This window comes from Olea europaea, chromosome 12 (assembly GCF_002742605.1).
Source record: "Olea europaea var. sylvestris chromosome 12, O_europaea_v1, whole genome shotgun sequence".
Lineage (NCBI taxonomy): Eukaryota > Viridiplantae > Streptophyta > Magnoliopsida > Lamiales > Oleaceae > Olea > Olea europaea.
This window is the reverse complement of record NC_036248.1, coordinates 15,221,694-15,244,783: the sequence shown is the minus strand read 5'-3', so window position 1 is coordinate 15,244,783 and position 23,090 is coordinate 15,221,694. Positions and strand designations below refer to the sequence as shown.

Genomic DNA, 23,090 nt, shown 5'->3' with positions numbered 1-23,090 from the left:
CTAGGATTCAAATCGCGTGGCCCCTCGTCTTCAAATATCCAGATCATTAATTAAAGGATTTTGCAATTTTGTAATTACAAGAAGGTTGACATCACTTGTATTTCTTAAAAATACAATTTGTAACAATTTCTGTATTTTAATACACAAAATTCCGTCATACATACATATTCTCACAAAATATTTTGCATATAAACATAAAAATTTTCTATAACTTTAACCATACATTTTTAAAAAAATTACTATTCCAAAACTCATTTTTCTCAAAAAAGAAAAATAATATATATTTTTAATGAACATCAAATGGGCTTAGTAAAAATTTGTATTAGATGCAAGTGTAATGAAAGGTTGAGCGTGAATTGCTCTTTTTAAATTAAGGAATGAGGACCAATTTGATACTAAGACAATAGATTGAGGATTAATATTGCAATATACCGTATATAAGACGTGTCATAGTATATAAGTACCTAACTATAAATAAATAATCACATATATCCCATGTTTTGTTCAGTTAAGAAAGTTAGTTTTAATTTAAGTCAAAGTCAATAATTAAATCTAACTAATGAGTTTGATTGTGAGCGTGAAATTTGCAAGAAAATAAAATAAATTTAAGGGAATTCAATTGCCTATAGTTTATTTGTATGGAAATTATTAATTAAATGTATTGATTGATTTAGTTTTTAATTTGGAAAATAGTATAATTGTCTATTTTTTATTAATATATAGATGAGATAGAGGGGATAGATAAGCGAGAGAGGAGATAATGAATTTATTGGAAAATAAAATTCTACTTTTTAAAGAAAACATTTTCCTTGATTTTAAGGAAAATATGGTCATGTAACTAAAAGTAGAAAAATATTTTTCAGTGAAAAAAATGTCAATCAAACGTGTAAAAGTAGGAATTTGAGTTAAAAACATATTTTTCATGAAAAATGTTGACAATCAAACGTACCCTAAAATTCACAACTACATATTTCATCAATTTTTGTCAAAACTTTTCAAAAATTTAATTTTTTTCTAATCCAAAGAGCGCATGATTTGCACATTCGCAATCAATGAGTCCACATGGCGACTAACATCTTAAAGTTGGTGGTTTAACCCAACACGGTCTTGCTTGTGTACTTATTATAAAAAGCTATGTTTGGTAAATAATTAATTTTATTTTCAAATATTGTTCGATAGAAATTATAATGTAATTTTTTTTTATCAAAATCAACAATTAATTTTAACCATATATTTTATGAGACTCGTAACTTTCCAACCATACATTTAACTTTTATTAACATTTGTTAAAAATTTGATTTTAAATCTTTATCAAACCGGGGCAAAATGTGGTTATGTACGCCAGCTTGGCAATTGTGTTATAACTATGTGCCCGTTTTGCTCCTCAAATAATAAGCTGGGTTTACCAATTAGGTGTAGAATTCCAAAAACAGCCAATATTTGTAATTCAATTAAGAGTTCGTTTGCTTGTAAGAATGGAATTTGGATGGAAAGAAAATGAATTTTAGGGAATTGAATTGTTTAGAATTTGTTTTACTAGAAATTATCGATTAAATGTGTTTGATTGATATAATTTTTCACTTAAAAAATGTTAAAATTTTGGATCTTTTGGTGTTTTTTTAACCTTATTTTACATGAAAATTGTCAATTAAAGAGATAAAATTTGTTACAGTTGTGGATAAAATTTGTTTCCATTTCTGTGGATAAATCTATGGAAAAAAAAATCCTGAAAAACCCATTTTCCCACCTAACCCATAATAATTGCAATTCCTCAAAATGGTGGAAAACTTGGTCTCGTGATGGTGAAACTAGAAAACCAATTGCTTAAAAAAAATTGCCAATCAAACACTTGAAAATGTGGAAAGTGGAAAAGTTTTTCCATTTTTCATGAAAAATTCAAGTAATCAAACGGGACCTTAGTGATAGACTTGTAAATTTGTAAGCCGTAAATAAGGTAATAATCGTCTTAAAGCAAATGGGCACCAGAATTTGACGTTGGTTATACTTCCAAACCAACCAATATTAACTATTAAGTTGTCCATTCCTATTACGTACATTACTGATTATGCACACGGGTTTTTGGGCCACGCCTTGCACGTGATGACTAATGAGGGATTCATACCTAAGTCCCCAAATTTTTAGTAGTGCTTGAAATTCTCCCAAAATTTTTGGGAAATGTTGGTACAAGTCTTGGGGGTGGATACGAAGTTCGGTTAGAGTAAAAGTTGGAAAAGACGTATTTATTTGCTAAAAATTTACATTAGATAAGCATTTGATTTGGAGGAAACTATCGAATAAGAGGTTATAGAAGATTGATGGTTTTTTTTAATAGAGATTTAAAGGCCAAGAAGATTGATTGAGAACCGATGCGTTCCATTTTCAAAAGTTTCAAGACCAAATTTTCCAGACAGAATAAGTGGTCAGAAAACTTCTCATCTTTCAAGTATCAAATGGATGAATAAATTCGAGCAAGATACACTTGAGTAAACGACAATAAATAGTAATTGCTAAAAAATATATACTAGCCTTATTTGAGTCCCATTTTTTAAAAACTCGTCTCTTTCAAATTCATTATTTTACACTCAATAAAAATAATTTTACTCGTAAACTCAAAGTTTTTCATACCTTTTAATCACATTCTCCAAAAAGTTACTATTACAAAATTCATATTTTATAAAAAAGGAGGTTCAACAAGCGCTCAAAATCAATGACAAAAATAATTTTTGCTTTCACTTTAAAAAAATGATGTATGGTTAAAAAGTTACAATTCGTTTGATTGCAAAGATGAAAAAAGCAAACCAATTTCATATAAGTTGGAAAATAAAAAATACCAAAACCATAGAAATGCATCTTCCATAAAATTGGTTAAAAACATGCTTTAAGTGTGTGTACCTTAAAATTCGAACTTCATTTCCACTTTCGTATCAAATAAACAAAGTAGACAACGAATTCTTCAAATGTGACATTTTTCATGGAATTCATGCCAATCAAATGAACCCTTAAAAAAAGTATGAAAANGGTTAAAAAATGAGCATGAGATAATTGATTTTTAAAGAATCAAAATCAAATGATGGCTTGACACCTTGGAAGGCCTCTAGCATGTTTTTAGAAAATTGACACAACAATAATTGGAGTAAAAGGAGAAATTTTAGCACTTTTAGTCATTCTGATAAGAAAAATATGAATTGTATTACTATAAGCTTTCGATAATATTACAATGTAGAAGACCCTATTTATAGGGTTACTAATAACTCTAAAAAGAAATATTGTGTGATAATTACACAATCAACTAATAAGGAAACTAATCTTACACTGTTAAAAAAATACATTGAAAATTATTCTAAACAATATTTTCCTATCTTTAACACCCTCTGCCCAAACTCAGTATGGGACAGTGTCAATCATATTGAGTTTGAAAAATAAATCGATCAAATCAAATCTTCCAAACTATTTTTCCTGGATGTTACTCTTCTATCACTTGGTATTGAGACAAAACTTGATGCTGCAAATAAAGCTGTATCAAAAATTGGGAAACACATGATCGGCGGTTCTGGTAGTTCATCTGGGGATTCTCAAGTTAGAAAGTAAATCCAAAAACTTTTCAAATTTGGAATAAAAATATTTTGGTGAAAAAGAAAAAATAAATAAATTGGGATTCGAATTTTCTTCTTCTCCTCCATAAAGTAGAGTAAATCAATAGAAAATATATGGGAAAAGCCGGTAAAGTTCAAGGTATCGATCCTCCAAAGTTTTTCTAAAATAAGACAACTCCCAATTTTTTTTCCAAGAGGCAGGAGAAGAGCCGGTAAAGTTCAAGGTATCGACCCTCCAAATTTTTATTTATTTATTTATTTTTTACATAAGAGAACCACTGGTTTTTTCAAGAGGCAAGGGAAGAGTTGGTAAAGTTCAAAGTACCGACCCTCCAAAAAGCAGGGAAGAGCCGGTAAAATTTATTTTTCCAAGAGGCAGGAGAAAGAGCTAGTAAAGTTCAAGGTACCGACCTTCTGAATTTTATCATTATTATTTTTTAACATAAGAAAACCACTAGTTTTTTCAAGAGACAATGGAAGAGTCGGTAAGTTCAAGGTCAAAAAAAAAAAAAAAAAAAAAAAAATACTGCAGCCCAATACTTTCTTCAAGACGCTGATAAAGTAGCCCAAACTGAGAATAAATATTGCAGCCCAAACAATAGTCCAAGAGAATAAATTTTCAATAGTCCAAATCTTAGCCTAATTTAACAAAACAACCCAATAAACCTATCGAGAAACTACCGACAGAGTACAACTCAACACACAAATCGGTGAAAAGAACACACCGACAAAGCACACCAAGAAATCGTGATTCACAGCTGATTGTTGACTCTACCCATAATAGCTGAACTGGATATAACACAATCAGAAGAAGCAGCCCAAAACGGATTAATTTTGATACTGATTTCAGCATAGTAATATAACTCCAACAGCCAATTTCCCTAGTCGCCGTATTTTAATGTCTCTCTCAAATCCCACGCAGCCTCCAATGTTTGACTTACTTTTGTATTATTTGATTAATATTTTTTTCATAGAAAATATTTTTCTACTTTTAGTTACGTAATCGTATTTTTCTCAGAATTAAGGAAAATATTTTCTTTAAGCAAGTAGGATTTTATTTTTTAGAAAAATCACTTTCTCTTTCTCCATCTTATCCATCCACTTTCTCTTATTATAGAAATGCATGATTGACAATAATTATATAAAAAAAGAGTGAAAATAATGATTTTCCACCGGAGGTGAAACTTGGATTTACTTAGGGGGCGTTTGTTTCTCATATTTGTAAAAATGAAAATGAAAAATATAGTCGTTATGATCCCACACAAAAAATAAAAATTCAAATTTGATGACTTGATGTGATGAATAACGATCATATTTTTTATTTTAATGAGAAAAAAATGAAAAACAAACAGGGGCTTAACAATAATATCATTAGTGACTATTGATACTCTTATTTCTCGTGGTCGTTTTCTTAAATTCAAACGTATTATTTGTTAGCCGGTGTTCTCGAAATAAAGCACAATAAGGTGGGTATTTTCGTTACGCTCTTTGGTTTGCCTCCACCTCCTCTCTACACGCCCCATTCATGACTTCACTCTCCCTCCGCCACCAGTCTCTTGAGCAAAGCCGATGTCGGAATAGAACAAAGCCAACAAGAAAAGAATCCCCAAGTTCTAGGGTTTATTGAGCGGCAGGTAGAAAGATAGATAGCTTATGGATGCATCGGTGGCGTCTAGTGCTCATGGGAACATCGACGAGCAAATCTCACACTCATGGAATGCAAACCCTATCCGAACAAGATGTAATTATTTTTCTAATTCTCATTTTGTTTGGGGATTCATTATTTTTCATTAATTCTCGATTTTTGTGATCTGATATGTGGGATTTTAAACTACAAGTGTAATTTAGCACTGAATGATCTGGATATTAAGTTTCTCAGAGTTCGAGAGTTGAATTGATCTGCGGTTCTTTCTGAGATTTTAGTTTTTTACATTTTAAATTTTATGTGTACTCTGTTGAATGTAATGGACGAAAAAATGTAAACACTTTATAAAGTGCCTGCCTCAGTTTTGTTTCCTCACTCCTTTATCTTGTGTAAACCATTGAAAGCGAACATTGGAGATGGCATTACTTTGCTTGGATGTGGTATTAAATTTTCATTGCCCATTGATACATCATCTTCTTTTATTTCCTTGTCTACTATCAAAAAGGTTTCTGTCAATAGTTTTTGTTCACGTGTAGGTGAGGTTGGTATGTGAGAAGGCCAAGGAGATCCTAATTGAAGAGAGCAATGTGCAGGTGTGCTACTTTTCATCATTTTTCTCATTGCTGCTGTTGTCAACAGAAGTTAACCGTGTATCTTTTTCATTGAAACTATTTTTTTTCTTAATTTTTTGGTACTCAGTAACTCGTCACTGTAATCTTCCAGTCATGTGCATGTTGGGGTTAAGCTTGCCCTTCGGTGCAGACGTTGAAATTACCCCGAGTCAAGTCGATGTGTCTTTGATCACTCCTTCGTAGCACGAACTTTTATTACACCAGGAGACATTTTAGTTAAAAGAAAAGGAAAGCCATGAGATTAAATCTTTCTTTTTCGTTTGAACATGTGTGTCTCATCATGATAACGTAAAATATTGTAGTTTCTACCTTACGGAATTTAAAGTGTTCTATGCTAAAAAGCATCGTCATATATGGTCATAGCTGCTAACAAGGTTCTTTGCAGCCTCTTCGCTTGTGGCATGCTCGCATGGTTATGAGTAGCCCATCAACTAGAATTACCTATTAGCAATTACTATAATTGTAGGAAAATGAGTTGAAGTGCTTTCGAAAATTGAAATTGTTGTAGTCCTCTCTGCTTGGCGTGGTTCATATATCTTCTTGTGTCCAACACATACCAGTTCTTAGATACGATAGTGTTGAAAGTTCAATGGTTCTTTCTGCTTGGCGTGGTTCATATATCTTCTTGTGTCCAACACATTCCAGTTCTTAGATACCACAGTGTTGAAAGTTCAATGATTTTCTGTTTCCTCATTGCAGCCTGTGAAAAGCCCTGTCACCATATGTGGTGATATTCATGGGCAATTCCATGATCTTGCAGAGCTTTTTCGTATTGGTGGGAAGGTATATGCTTATTTACCTTCATCTTGAAAGGATTGTCTTTTATGACACTTGTCTTTGTCCAAAAACATCATATCCCTTACTACCTTACCTTAAATCAATATGTTTTTAATGATTTGATTTGTTAACAGTGTCCAGAGACAAATTATTTGTTCATGGGAGATTATGTTGATCGTGGATACTATTCAGTTGAAACAGTAACGGTGAGTTTCAAATTTTCTTATCTTGATAATAATCTCACTTCTGATGAAAGATCTCTAATGGGACAAATGACACTCTAATAAACTGATTAACATTACTATTGCACATGACTGTGTACTTTCTTCACCTGCCTTTTGAGTTGAAGTGGCTTATAGGATTTGGGGTACGGAAAATGTCTGTTTGAATTAATTAACGCACCAAAAAAGTTCCTAATGGAAAAGAAATTACCAATGCTGTAATTTGTACAATATGCAAACATTGGATCTGATGAAGGAAAACATGTATCCTGAGAAGCAGCATATAAACTGACTACCCTATTCAGAAGATCAACATGGAAGTCAGAAGCCAAAATTTTATATTTCTGTGCTCGAATTATGATATGATAACTCGTACTTGTCTCCCAATTCAATTGTCAATAATAAAGAAATAAAATTTTTATTATCATCTCTACTTGCATTTGTATTCCGACATCTGTCTATTTTGAATATTAAGTACAGAATAATTAACATTCTTCTACCCTGGAAGATTCTTTATAGAAAACAACAAAAATAATTTGCCAATAACAAACTATCAGAATACAACGAGATAGTGGAGTGATTATCTGTTGAAAGTTCATGTACATAAAATTGGTTGTCATGGGTGAATGTGGACAGGTTTCAGTATTGGAAGACCTTACAAAACTCCCAGGACTTCAATAGTTGTTTGATTCTTTTGCATGCGCTATACTTTTCAGCTCTTGGTCGCTCTCAAAGTACGATATCCTCTAAGGATTACGATTTTACGGGGAAATCATGAAAGCCATCAGGTACACTTCTATGGCTGCATTTCTTGGTCACATTCTTTCTCCTTCCTGATAGTCCTAAATGTGCTTCCTTTTGACTGCCACAGAATATGCTTCAATGACTTGAAAACTGAAATCACTGTGTAAAATAATAATCTTATAAATTGTTCATACTATCTATAGTTATTTATCATCACAAGTCAAATATTGTGGAATGATTGTTCGCCTCTTCACAATTTTATTATTATTATTATTATTATTTTACGTATATTGCCATTGAAGTCCTTTTACCACTCAACCATAGTTTTTTGCATTTTGCTTCAGGTTTGATGGTAAGTGCTGAAAGTTCCGTTTTGTTACCTGCAGATTACTCAAGTTTACGGATTTTATGATGAATGCCTGAGAAAGTGAGTTTGTTCTCCTTTTTTGGCTGAATTTCCAATGTGACAACGGTTTTATATACATCATTGAAATTTTGCTCTCATTCTACCCACTAAGATTCATTATTCTGAGTTTACATGTTTTTATGCTTTCAGTTCTAAAAAGGAAAAAAAGGGATAAATTACATGTGCACGAAGTTCAATCAACTTACTGTTTATCTTGAAAGAAGAAAAAGTACAAGCTTGAGAGTTGTTTGCTTCTTTGAAACCTTAGAGATGCATTTATTAGTTATTCCCACTATTAATTTTGCCTTTATTTGGAAAGAATGAATAAACGATTTAATTTATAAATAGATAGAAATGAGTGGTGGATGTTGCTTGTGGGTCTATTGGAATGTGGGGTTGAAAATGAAGTTTGATAATTTATAAATTGTTTTATAAAGCCCTTGTTTAATTTCCATTATTTTCAAAATATATTTTTTTTTTTTTCAACCACACATTCTTTAATAAAATAATATTACACGCAAATCCAAATTTTTTTCTTTTTTTAAACCATATATTCTCCATCAATTTACTATTTCAAAATGCATTATTTGCCAAAATGGGGTTCAAACAGGCACAAAGTTTGCTGGACACGGGTTTATCTTTTTTGATACATGTAAATTTGTCCCAGGTATGCTTGTGTGTTTAAGCTTTACATACTTGAACATCTAATTATTCGACACCGACAATATGGATTGACTGTTTAATATCTTATTTTTCTTCTCCGGGCTGCACTTTGTATTCCTGAGCAATACTTCGACAAACTTTGGTATAATGCGCTTCTTATTGGGGCATTATTGTGCAATTTTTTGCGGAAAATGATGTTTGGCAAACTGTTTCTTAGCTTTATACTTGCTTCTCATATGTAAGGTACATGTATGGTTCTTCAATTTTTTTGTTTCTTTACAGTGCACGTCTATTTTAGTAGAAATATAGAGTTGTTTGATAATTAATACCCAGTGAGTTATACCCTTTCAGTCTTCATGCATTTTAATGGAAGCCGTAATTCTCTGTCCCATTACTTTTCTCTTTTTCATTTTCTTGGTGAGTTGGCACACACCCAGGCATTTAGTTATGTAAGATGACTAATTTGTGTCGATCTTCTTGCATTGTGCAGGTATGGTAACGCCAATGTGTGGAAGATCTTTACAGACTTATTTGATTATCTTCCTCTTACGGCATTGGTTAGTACATTTACTTTAATGGTGTAATATCTACGGATACGGTGTTTAAGATGTTATCTGAAATAATCTGCCAATTATTGTGTTTAAATTGTTATCTGAAACACTTCTTAAACAATATGGGAAGAACGATAATTATCACATTTTCTAATATTAACCAAAGACGGCATTAAATTTCGTTGTGACATAAAACAGTTTCTTCCTTGAAAATGTTCTTTTGGGAGCATAAATTTTTAGTTCATTGTACAATTGTTGGAGTGAAATTAAATTTTTTTTTTTAAATTAAAGCATGCTATCACTTGTCATGTTTTTGAATTCTGATTCTGCGAGCCCACTTTATCTGGAATTGGGGGTGCGCAGCCGTCACAGCCAGGTCAAAATTTGGAGGCTTGACTCGAGCTTCACCGAGTAGAGCTGGCTCACAAATCTTTTAATTTAAAAATTTTTTCTTTTGAAATTCATATAAAGAAGTTAAACGAGTTCTTCTTCTCCACTAAAAATACAATAAAAAAATTCATATAGATACGAGAATATATGAATTAGAATACAATTTTCAGGTGTATAAATATCCTGATGTTCACTTGTAGAATTAAAAATATTGGAATAGAAAATATATTTTGAATTTCAACATCACAAGATAACAAATAAAATATTATTTTAACTCCTATATAAAAAAAATTTGAAATTTTTATTAATAAAATATCTAACTATGATAATAAATTATAAATATAGATACTTGTAGCATAATTATGAATATTAATTATGTAAGCATATTTATAGATATGTTATATAAATATAAATTGAAGATTGGCAACAAGTCGAGCGAGCCTGTGACATGGGCCATTTTCACGAGCAAACCCAGTGCGGCTTGAGCCAAGTCCCGAAATTTGGACTTGGCCCAAGCCTTGGCTTGGTTCGATTGAGTCGGCTTAAGCTTTTTCCAGGCCTATCCGCTGGCCGCCTATTCGACTGGTTCACCATCCCTATCTAGAATCTCAAAACACCTCGAAATACATGGGTAGTGTATTTTTTAGCATTGTGTCAGCTTTTTTGGTCTCTTAGGCATGTCATTCTTTTGTTGATTTAGTACACTTGTCATTTTTTTTTTTAAATATCTCCAGGTAGAGTCGGAAATTTTTTGTCTGCATGGTGGATTGTCACCAGCTGTTGAAACTCTCGATAATATACGCAATTTTGACCGTGTGCAAGAAGTTCCTCATGAGGGGCCCATGTGTGATCTTTTATGGTCTGATCCAGATGATCGATGTGGCTGGGGTATCTCGCCTAGGGGTGCTGGATATACATTTGGCCAAGTATTTTCAACTGCTTTACTCTTCGTTATCATTATATTTTTACTAGTGCTGGAGAATTATTTATCTCCTTTTCCACTTGAATTCAACAGGACATATCCGAGCAGTTTAACCATACAAACAATTTGAAGCTTATTGCTAGAGCACACCAGCTGGTTATGGAGGGATTCAACTGGGGTCATGTAATTTGTCATCTGAACATCTAACTGCTATTTCACGTGTTTTTAGTTCACAAGACTAGATTTTCTTATAGTTGTGCATTGCTTGTTCAGGACCAAAAGGTTGTTACCATATTTAGTGCTCCCAACTATTGTTACCGGTGTGGGAACATGGCATCTATCTTGGAAGTTGATGACTGCAAAGGGCACACATTCATTCAGGTCTCTCTTGCCCTTTCTCTCTACACACACACACACACACACACACACACATGCATGTATTATGTATGTGCATATTATATGAGTGCATGAGTGCCTCCCTATCAAGGTGTGCAGTATTTGTTCCATAGATATTGAGGTAGTTATTTACTACTGCAGTTTGATTCAGCTCCTAGAAGGGGTGAGCCAGATGTAACTCGAAGGACGCCAGATTACTTTCTTTAACGAGACTGTAGAATGTCATTTCCCGTGTTCTCCAATTGCATAAAAATTTGAAAATTATAAATATTTATATTGATGATGGGGATGACCGAAAGCGTGCAAAGAGGAAGTTTGTTCACTCGTCGGCTAGGATTCTGGTCATCTTTTTTGTTCTTTATTGCAGGATAATATCTCAGGTTTTTATTTGTTTCCATACTTTTTGCCCCATTGTTTTAGGACAAATAGCATGGATTGGGGTTTTGTAGAGAAGAAGAATACTGTCATTTCTCTCTTTTTTTATAACGACTGCTTTTATAATACTCACATTTCACTGTTGCTGAACTGACTTACTTTTAATCTTCTTGCTGGTACATCTTGAATTGCGTTTGGTTAAGTTGATAATAATTTGTGAAAAAAGTGTCGTGAAATTTTTTTGCTCACAAAATTATTAACCAACGAAGTCATGACTTATGTAATCGACTTAAAATTATTGACAATAAGGCTGTCGACTTTTAAGTTATGTCAAATATCGCTTGGTTTGTCGACGAGCATTTAGTCACATAAAGAAAGTTCACCTTTCTGGCATCTTAGATACAATTAGAATTTTGTTAAAATTGCATTTATCTATATTGGACATGCCCATTGCCTGGGGTCGTCGATTTTGTGAAACTGATTAAAGAGATTCTTTATTGTGACTTTACACCGAAAATAATTACAAGTTGCAATAATTTTATACATATTTTGTATTGAGCTTAAACCAGAGTGGATGCTGTAGAGCTCTGGTATAAGCTACTGGTAATGTCACGAGTTTCTTAGTCCTCCCAACGTATGCTCTCTTTGTTAAATTATCATAGTCATTCTTCTCAATGGCATCCAGGATCATCCTATACAACATCAAGGATGACCACACCTGAAAATTACAAGAACATTAGCATTAATTAGTCGAATCTCAATCACCAGAGAACAAAATTGTGAGTAAAATCACATTGTTATTGTGGATTTGTATGCATATTTTCACTACGAATAAGAAACCTAAGTTTATCACTCTAAATTTGGCCTCATAAATAATCCTTCATACATGTAGGAATATTAGAATGACTCGTACAAATCTACATCTAAAATTTCATGAAGATCGATCCATAGTCGAGGAGATAAGTATATACTATGATTGTACTTCATAGAGTCTAATGTATGTGCATGTAGATATAGTGTATCATTAATCACATGGTATATAGTATTAGAGCTGGTATGAGATTTGGATCGTCCAAGACATATCAGCATGGCATAATTATCGATTTGAAATCAAATGCCTACTCATGAGGATACATAGAGTGATTTTTGTGAGATCTAATATAGATATAGATCCAACTTTTGATTTACTAATAGGATCGGACCGTCAAGTTCATGACTAACGATTCACATGAATTACCTTACCATTTCTTGTTACAAGTGAACTAGAAATCATATAGTGTCAGTTTTCTTATGTTACTACAATTGTTTCTATTTTTTTTGAGATTGTTACTGATTCTGGTTGTCGTGAGATTTGTGGCCACTTTTCTCTAAGAAAGATGGAATTCACACTCTTCTCACAATGAACTTGAATTGAAATTAATGTGCATGTAACGAAACATTACCGGCCATCGGCTAGCCTTGTCGAGTTGAGAAGCTCCTTTTTCAGCCTGGTTGAAATAGACCCTTGCCCTAGTAATCTGCTCTTTCATGAATTCTCTCCAACCATCTGTCACCTTTCTCGAGAAGATGTCCTTTTCGCTCAATCCATATTTCGCAAGCTCATCTTGTGGAAGATAAACCCTCCCTCTCAATGCACTGCAAGAACACAAAACATGACAAGAGATAAGACTAATGTCATAGAGTTGACTACATGAAGCATTTTGACATGGACGCTCACTCTTCTCCAACATCTCTAAGAATGTTCGTTAGTTGATTGCCGATGCCTAGATAGAGTGCTGCATTATAAATGCTTTGAGTAGAAAGGGACGATTCTGGTGCAATTCCCATTATTGGAACACTCATTAGGCCAACTGTTCCTGCCACATAGTAGCAGTACTGATAGAGTTCCTCGAAATTCGCGTATCGATTTTTCCTTGTATCCATTCTCATACCCTCAATCATGTCCTTAAAGGGCTGTTAATAAAACGTTTGATTAGTACTTGAAATTCATGAAAAACAAGGTTGATTAATCTTGTTTTACCTACCTTTATGTCTAATGGGAACTTGTACAAGGTATCCGTGAGTGCAGCATCAAGCATGTCATAGGGACGTCCCTCGAATATGTCTTCGAGTCTCTCGTCCCACCTATCAAGAACAGAAGAATTCATATAGCCTGCGTTCGGGCCATCAACCAATTCATCAGTCCTCCTGCACCAGACTGCAGAGAAGCATTTCTATTGAACTGTGCAAGAAAAAGTTGAGCAAAAACAAAGTAACGAGTTAATAATTCGCTTACCGTAAATAGCCCATATTGCTTTTCTTCTCTCTTCTGTCATCAAAAGTGTTCCTGCATCATAAGCAACTTATAAGTTTTATCAAACTAGTTAAGTAGAAATTCAAATGATTTCTAGGGTCTGCGCCCCACCCCTACACCTCCACAAAGAAAAACTAAAGCAAAAAGTAGGGATTCGAAGATGAACCTAAGTAGAAAGTTTTTGCATATTCTTCACATATGTTCTTGCATTGATCATATGCTTCCTCAAGAAACATAGGATGGAAATCTGGTTTCCTACAAACATCATGTGTAGCCAAACCATTAGATTGTGATTGTCTTCGGGCAATTTCAAGTACAATTTTATCAGTTCCTCGAATTGATAACTTTGGATGGGAAGACTCATTGTTTCTCTTAGGAACAGCAATAGCCATTTCAGCTCTTGCAGTTGTTCTTCTAATTCTATGAATCAAGAATTTTCCATCACCTGATCCCATGCAAGGCTTACAAACATATGAAAATGCTGCAAACATTTTTTTCAACTGAAAAATGCAAATTTATGCTAAGTAATGGCCTTAAGGGTTACTACACAAAACTGGGTGAGAATTGTGTATTGCACCCAACCTTTCTCCCTCTCTATCTTGGGGAGTTATTATGTATGAGGAGCTTAGGCTGAATGGCAGGCTTGTTGCACTTATATTGGACATTCACGTCATTCCTAATAAAGGAATTTGTGGTTGGAGACGGTTTCTATAGATAGAAGACAAAGAGATATGAGAAAACCTTGTAATATACTAAACAAAATATGTAGCAGTTAGCAGACATAATTTTCACATTGAAAATGAACCATTATGAATCCATGAGCAACAAGTGTATGTAATTTTGTTTTTCATTCATTTACTATTGCTCATGGAATTGATATTTGGGATTAATCCCTAATATAAAGACAAATAACCAACTCGGCTCCAAAAAAAAGTATAGAATATTAAATCATCTTGGCATTTTAAAAATTATATAGTTAAAGATGAGATGACTTCAACAAAGTTCGTATTCATTTTTTCGAAAAAGCTTAACACGTGGAATCTGTACATATGTTAAATGACAGCAGTTTCGAATTTTGTGATACAGTTTATGTGCCGATAAAGGATTTTTATCTTCAAAACCACTTGGAAGGGAAAGTGCAAGAGAAATGATCAAATTTTCCGATGCATAAAAGGAAAAAGTTGTTTGAATAGAAAAATAGTTTATTTCTTATCTTAATAAATTTATTTATTTAAAAGATATTTTACACCAGAAATCACTTCGAGAAGAAAAAATAACTTAACTTAAAAGTATGAATTACATATAAAAATGTGATGACAAGAATAAACCAATACATTGGATTAATCGGACAGCATAACAATCCAAAAGATGCTTATTTGTCTTATTTATAAAACTTATCCAAAACATTGTTTCTTAAAATTGTCTTCTTATACAACTCAACTGAGGATCTAAACCATATTTGATACCCTTATAAACCCTTCAACTTCTATGTTTTGTCCTTTAATTAATGGTATCTTGTTAAGGGATTTAAATTTAAAGTCACAAAAAGACAGCAAAAGAGTTATTTTCGGTGATAATAATTAGATTAACATAGGAGTAACAATGTTGTTGATGTCCTATGAGCTTTCCTCAATTATAATACTTTTTGACCTTCTTGTGTTTACATGATCGAGAACAATTAACTATAATTAATTTTAAAAAAAAGGTTGAACCCCAATCTTGAGGGCTCCTACCGCCCCGCCCCTAAAGTTTTGTGAGGGAGATAAATCGCGAGATGTGTCTCATCAAGCCAGGGAACAAGAGCTGCATATACACTGTGCCTACAAGGAGTCCAATTTCATGTTTCAGGAATCGAACCCCCACACTACGACTACTAATTATAATTAATTAATTGTTTAAGAAGTGGAGAAACATTATATACATCATTAAACAAATCATTCATGTTATAGTAGAACATACGTAGTTCAACACAACTTGAATATTAAAATAATATATAACTTATAAAGGTGTATGTACTCTTCACAATACTGATCTTTTAATATGAAATTTTAACACTCGTGAGTTGAGACTCAAGAAACTAAAAAGATCGAACGAGGAAGTGAATTTAATTAATTAAAATAAGAAAATTTTGTATTAATTATTAGATTTACATTATTGTTAGCTGTATGTGTTGATAGAACATTTGTCTAGGATAATATTATTGTTCCAAATCCCACTGCAGCGTCTGTAGTCCAACGGTTAGGATAATTGCCTTCCAAGCAATAGACCCGGGTTCGACTCCCGGCAGACGCATTTTTTCCATTTTTGGATATATTATTATTCAAAATTTCAGTTATTAAAGGGAAATTTCTTCATTACTTGTGCAATATGTTAAATTGAAGGATAATTTAGTTTAGCGCTTCAGACGAGAATTTGAAAAACACCCACCAATTAAATTTTGGTTCGAAATATTAAATTTCACAGACGAACTTTTCGGTTTCTTCATCACAATTTATTTTATTTTATTTTTTCAAGAAATCCTAGAAAAAAATTTTGAATTTTACTTTTGAATCGTTGGTGCCTCAGTAAAAGGCAAATTTTTTTAAATATGAACATCAATCGAAAAGAAAAATTAATAATGACCTCAATAGACAAATCTAAGAAGAAATCAACTAAAATATAAGTTAATTGCCACTAAAAGCAATCAAATAAGAATTAAGCAAAATGACTACATTGTTTGACACATTTCTCACAATCGAGGTGTGGGTCCCGGGTGAATAAAATAATATCGACCTCCCCATGTGAGTGAATGTGTCAACCGATGTGTCAAAATTTGTGGTCATGTAGCATGACCCATCAAATAACAAGGATATAGTTGAGCCTTGATATTGAGTTATGACCAAAGGAAGAAGGATTTTTTGTTTTTTGAGAAAACAATAGATTTACATAGTGGTAGGACAAATTTTGTTTCTTTAAAAAAAAAAAAAAAAGGTTGACCCCCAACATCGAAGGTTTTCACCACCTCGTCTCTAGAGTTTTGTGAGGGAGATAAATCGCGAGATGTATCCCAAAACAAATTTTGTTTCTTAGTTGGACATTTGGGACGCAAGCAGAAACTTGACAACAGGAGTGGACAGAAAAGGACTATTTGCACACAAAACCCATAGGCTATACGGGAAGATTGGAAGAATGGGGATCAAACTCGCACAGGAGTCACGAATTAGGGACCATTTGTGCAAACTTTCCTAAAACCATATTTTAGAACTTACAATTTGTCATGTGAAAAATAGTAAATGATCATCATCTTACAATCATCTAATTGTGATGCTCTATACTTGAAAATTTGAACATATAAATAAATAAAAATAAACTACATGTCTCATCAACTCATTGACAGAGATCAAGTTTTACGATTTTTTTTTTTTTTTGGTCTAGAATTTCAATTTTTGTGTTTAGCTTTTGTTTGGTGTATATTAAAATTAGATTTTTAGTAGATTTTGATGAAAGTTGATAAAAATGTAATTAAAATTAATCGTTGACTTTGACTTGAAATTTAACCTATACCAAACAATGAATTAAATTTGTAAGGTTTTTTTTCTAATTACGCATTTGAAAAGAGTAAGCCTATGCTTTGATACAAATTTAAATCAAAATAATATTAATTTAAGTCACATATTCATAACTATTAGTCTACTACTCGTTATTATCCAGATAGTTTGTGAATTCACTAATATTCCTCTTTAGAAATCGCTTATGAATTTACTATATGAAGGCTAAGTTAGGATAATTTTCATCTTAGAATCTTTAGACAGGTATATCATATTTAATTTTTTTAAATCAAAGAATGACATGTACAACACTATGAATTTGATCTGAAAACATTTATTTCTACAATATGGTGCTAACCCACACGAACTAAAACCTTATTAGGCGCAATTGCTACAACGTATTTGTAGAAGTTTAAATTATAAATAACATTCATTTCCTTTCGTGAAAGTGGGATAAACCACAATCTTTTGTTTAATTTCACATTTCCTTCCATTCCCCTTAGATCTAGATTTGTCAATGAATTATTAATTAAGCCCCAGTTTGTCATCCATTATTTGGGAAATTAAAGAGTTATGAATAATATTTTTTAGAGAATGTGTGGTTAAAAAATAAAGAAATTTTATTAGTATGGTGGAGAAAAATACTATAACAAACAATTTTAAATTTTAAATAAAGCCAAACAAGCACCAAGTCGCATGAAAGTTGCAAGCAATCTAATTGAATTTTGAGCGTACCTTCGGATTATCGAGTTAGATTGTACATGATAATACAACAAATAAAGTTCTAATCCAGTTTCTCTCTTAATTAACCAACATTTATCTGCGGGATGAAGCATTGGAATACATGAAGAAGATTGAACTTGTTATCAACAAACTATTGGAAATGTTAATGAAAGTATTGCACATAACCAGTGTTGACCACGGAAACCGGACCTGATACGTGACCAACAGAAAGCAACTCCATGTAGGTTCTTCCATGCGCACTTGTAACACACCGTTAGTCACTCGTGGCCTTTTCTGGTGGTGGTGGAAGCGATCGCGAGCACTCCGACGGTCAATTTAGTAAGATGATAAACCAAAGTTGAGAATTCCAATAGCGTTGATCGTCGAAATGTGGATATCACAATAATATGGGGAGGAAATAGTGTGTAAAATAGTTGGAGTCGCGTTACCTTTTCAAATGGTGCAAATGTGAGTATTTATAGTCGAAGAGGTGAAGAAAGCATAGTTATCAAACCCGGACCGGACCGGCCGGTTCGACCCAAAAATCGTCGGACCGGACCATGGTCCGGTCCGAGCTGCTTAATTTTTTAGCTATGTTGCTGAACCGCTAAAAACCCAAAGGAACCGCCGGTTTTTCACTGAACCGCTGACCCAACAACTAATAAACCGCCCGGTCCGCAAACTTCATTTAAAATCCCATTTATCCTTCTCCTTCACCGTCCTAACTCCTAAGCAGTAAGCCCTATTCCCGTTCCTGTAGAAGAGCAGCCGGCAGCATTCCTTGGAATTTCATTCCCTAAAATCCAAATCCTCAAATTTCAAGTTTTATTAGATGGGAGAAGAAGATGTAAGTTTAAATTTTATGAGTTTTTTTGTAAATTCCAGTTTTTCCCCCTCATATTATGCGCGAAAATATATCTTCAGATTGGTGATTTTTGAAAGATTTTTACCTCAACTTCAACGACCTACCTGTCTGTATGTTCTATGTTGTATACTTTACTTGATTTTTATCTGAATTTCATGCTTAAAATATATCTTAACGAAGTATGAATGAATTAATTTCAAATGAGTATTTCCCTTTATTTAGGTATCTTCAACATTTTTTTTGAACTGTTGCAAAATCGGTATTATACAATACATATTGAGGCAAAGCAGTATTTCCCCTCTCTTGGAGTACAAAACTACGTCTTCATATAGATTCCTGTAAATCAGTTTTAAAGGGGAAAAGGAACTTATTTAGCAACTAAGATAACAAAAACAGGATGCCTATGTTCTGGAGAATTTTGGGCCAATATGCTTTGTAGATTCTTATTTTTAGTATAGAATCCAACTTACAAGACAGGATGCCTATGTTCTGGACTCTTTTGGTTCACCAGTTTTAGCTATTAATTTTATTGGATAATGGAAAATATAATGATGTTAATTTTCAGCTGATTTCTTTTTGGACCAGCAAATTTTTGGTCATATGCCGTCTACCATTTGGATTGACTGCATTAGTGCCATTTATTTTAACTATGCATGATTAATATTGTTATACTTTCCTTGAGAACCACAGGCTTTCTGCCTTTATCATCACTTCTCTTTGATCATTGGCTAGTATTTTGTTGAATCATGCTACTGGAGAATTTTGTGGGAGCTGATCATGTTTGTGTTATCATCTAGCATCTTTAATTTCAACATTACCGAAAAATACTGATTATGCTCAGGCACAGTATGATTTACCTTATGATTTGTGCCACCTTATGATTTTCCTTACCTTATGATTTGTGTTACCGTATGTTTTACCTTATGTTTGTGTCACCTTATTGGAAGGACCCATCAATAATATTTGGATAATACACAAAACTATAGCTAATCATTAACAAATTCTTTGATAAAGCATGATCATGTACAAATTTCAAACCTGGTCCAGCAAATATTCTCACTTTGAATAGTGTAAAAACTTTTGAGTGCTACTAACATGCACATAACCCTCTATAATATAATTTAAAAACATTCTTACCTGGATTTCATTGATATTGTGATAAAGCCTAAAGGAAACTTTTCATCATTGGTCCCCAACTAAATGTTTGTAATGTAACTTTTTTTTTTTGTATAGATCACTGGTATTAATAGTACACCGCATAGTTCTTCTCCAACAAAGAATCGTGCTAGAGGAAGAACTGATATAGCATGGGGACATTGTAGAGAGGTTTTAGAAGCTGGTAATAATGGAAATAAAAAAAAACTTGTTTGCTTATATTGTGGAAAGGCTTTCGGTGGAGGTGGTATTAATCGAGTCAAACAACACTTAGCGGGATTAAAAGGTGATGTAGATTCTTGTCGTAGAGTACCTCCTGATGTTAGATTTAAAATGAAAGAAAACTTAGACATCTTTGCTGCGAAGAAACGTAGAACTCAAGAAGTTCTTAATGAGTGCAACCCACATAGTTCTTATTATCGGGAACAAGAAGAGCAAATGTATAGAAATTTGGGTGATGATGATGTGTACGAGATCATCCCTCCTAGTTCTCAACAAAAGGATACAACTATTGAGAAAAGTCAAGGAAAAGGAATGGGAGCTAAACATTTGAAAGAACAAAAAGGAATTGGTTCTTACTTCATGCCAAGAACAGGACCTGGTAACCAACATACTATCAAAAGTGTTCTTCAGAGCAAAGAAGCTATAGAGAAATGTGACCTCACTATATCCAAGTGGATGATTGATTCGTGTATTCTTTTTAATGCTGTAAATTCTGTGTATTATCAACAAAGTATAGATGCCATAGCTAGTATGGGCCCTGGCTATAAAGGACCGAACTTTCACAGTCTTCGTGGTTATTTATTGGCTAAAAATGTTGAGGAGGTTCAGAAGTATGTTGAAAGCTATCGTTCAACGTGGAAAATGACTGGTTGCACAATTATGGCTGATGGTTGGACAGATCAATGTAAAAGAACTCTTATTAACTTTTTAGTTTATTGTCCAAAAGGATCAGTATTCTTAAAATCAGTAGATGCTTCAGATGAATCAAAAAGTGTTGACATGTTATACAAGTTATTTCGAGATGTTGTGTTATTTGTAGGTTCAGAATATGTGGTCCATATGGTGATGGACAATGCTACAAACTATGTTGTCGCTGGTAGGTTATTGGAGCGAGAGTTTCAAACATTATTTTGGTCTCCATGTGCAGCTCATTGCATTAATCTAATGTTTCATGATATTGGTAAGCTTGATGAAGTTAGTAATGTCGTATCTCAAGCATCAAAAATAACAAAATACATATACAACCATCGTTACCCATTGCATTTGATGAGGAAGTTTACTGGAAGAAAGGAAATACTTCGACCCGCTCCTACTCGTTTTGCTACTAACTTTATTGCTCTACAAAGCATATTGGCTCAAAAGGATCCATTAAGAGCAATGGTGACATCTAGAGAATGGGCTTTATCAGCATATGCAAAGGAAAGTAAAGGAAAACGATTTGTTGATGAAGTACTTGATTCTATGTTTTGGAAAGAGTGCTCTACTATTGTGCAACTTACTGAGCCTCTCGTTCGTGTTCTAAGGATTGTTGATAGTGATGAAAAGCCTTCGATGGGCTACTTGTATGAAGCTATTCATGTGGCAAAAAGTGAGATGGAGCGCAGATTTCAAAGAAGGAAGAATAGAGTGGCTCCTTATTTGCAAATTATTCAGAATCGATGGGATAGTCAATTGCGTAAAAATCTTCATGCCGCTGGCTATTGGTTGAACCCTTCTTTCCAATACAATAATCCTGATATGGAAAATCATAAACAAACAATATCAGAACTTTTAGATGTAATCGAGAGATATGCTTATGGTCAACCTGATTTAAGAAGCAAATTGACCAATGAAATGAGATTATTTAGGCAAGCACATGGTGACTTTGGACGTTTATCAGCACTAGCAGATTGTCATAAAATGGGTCCTGGTAAATTTTTATTCTCATGTTATGTACTTTGTTATGTTATATAATTCAAATTTTAGTTTATGTAACATATGTCTATTTTATTTTCTTTTTGTTTTGGTACAGATGAATGGTGGATGTGTTATGGTAGTAGTGCACCAAATCTACAAACACTTGCAATTCGAGTACTAAGTCAAACATGTAGTTCGTCAGGTTGTGAGAGAAATTAGAGTATGTTTGAACATATTCATTCTAAAAAGAGAAATAGACTCGAGCACCAAAGACTTAATGATCTTGTTTATGTGCACTACAATTTACGATTGCAACAACGGTAATGTTATTTAAATAAATCATTTCATCCTTTCGTGATTTTTTTTTCATTTTAAGATTTTGCTTCCTTTTACTAGAATTATATTTTGATTAATTATAAATTGGATAATAAACTTTGTTTAGGAATTATTTCAAAAGTCGAAATTATGATCCTATCGACTTCGAACGGTTTGGCGTTTATGGCAATTGGGTATTAGAGGAGGAGCCACCGAATATGGTAGATGATGAGTTGGAGACATTTCGTCGTGATTTGAGTGCATGCTCTATACAAAATGATAAAAACGATGGTAATTGTTTGATTGATGCAATTACTTTTTTTTTTCTTTTTATTAAAGTATATATGATGTAACGTTGAAATTTAAAACTATTTTCAGATAAATTACATTTTGATGATCTTGATCTTGATTGTGATGGAAATGATGACAATGGAAATGATAAAACAACGAAAATGAGGATTTTAGTATGACTGAGACTCCATCATTGGTGCAAGGCGAAGGAATTGAAGAATTTATGTCCGAGACCCCAACATGGATGCGCTCTAACTCTTCTTAATTGAGAAAATATTGACTAACTTCAAATAATTTATTTTGTTAACATGTTCTTTATCCACGTTTAACTTTTAGTTGATGGTTTTACTTTTGCAAGAATATTTTTAAAGCATATGAAGCTATCTTGTTAAACCTTGCCATATGAAGTAGTTTTTTTTTTTTTAATCATTGATTGTTGTTTTTATTGTTTAAAGTCCATATTTGACTATATATGATCCACAATTTGTGAAATTGGAATACAAATAGATATTTAATTAACAAAATAATATGAGGTTAATTTAGGTATTAGTAGAAAATGGGAAAAAAAATTTATTCAATGGAAATAGGTAATAATATTTTTAATAGGAATTGACCTGCCGGTTGAACCGCCGGGTCACCGGTTAAACCACTGACCCATTGACCCACTGCATTGTCCGGGTCGAGTTTGATAACTATGGAAGAAAGAA

General features: G+C 33.0%; 2 protein-coding genes, 1 non-coding gene and 1 pseudogene across 4 annotated transcripts; 3 read left to right on the top strand and 1 right to left on the bottom strand.

Moving 5' to 3' along the window:
• Positions 1-5,029: 5,029 nt before the first annotated feature.
• LOC111405836 lies at positions 5,030-11,465 on the top strand (annotated as a pseudogene).
• Positions 11,466-11,793: 328 nt separating this feature from the next.
• On the bottom strand, positions 11,794-14,493 carry LOC111405835 (phytoene synthase 2, chloroplastic-like). Of its 2 annotated transcripts, none has more exons than XM_023034896.1 (6): positions 13,775-14,493; positions 13,591-13,641; positions 13,340-13,467; positions 13,033-13,268; positions 12,758-12,950; positions 11,794-12,033 (listed from the first exon to the last, which is right to left on the bottom strand). In XM_023034896.1, exons 1-6 carry the CDS (start codon positions 14,097-14,099, stop codon positions 11,854-11,856), a joined length of 1,113 nt encoding a protein of 370 aa, XP_022890664.1. In that variant the 5' UTR covers positions 14,100-14,493; the 3' UTR covers positions 11,794-11,853. The 2 variants fall into 2 exon arrangements, with proteins under 2 accessions (XP_022890664.1, XP_022890663.1); XM_023034895.1 differs by having other exon boundaries at positions 13,340-13,512; positions 13,775-14,491.
• Positions 14,494-15,828: 1,335 nt separating this feature from the next.
• On the top strand, positions 15,829-15,900 carry TRNAG-UCC. The gene has a single exon. It is a non-coding gene; the product is annotated as a tRNA-Gly (tRNA).
• A 3,569-nt stretch (positions 15,901-19,469) lies between these two features.
• Positions 19,470-22,562, top strand: LOC111406660. The gene is made up of 6 exons (XM_023036048.1): positions 19,470-19,502; positions 19,957-21,790; positions 21,893-21,951; positions 22,027-22,097; positions 22,220-22,383; positions 22,471-22,562. Exons 1-6 carry the CDS (start codon positions 19,470-19,472, stop codon positions 22,560-22,562), a joined length of 2,253 nt encoding a protein of 750 aa, XP_022891816.1.
• Positions 22,563-23,090: the final 528 nt, after the last annotated feature.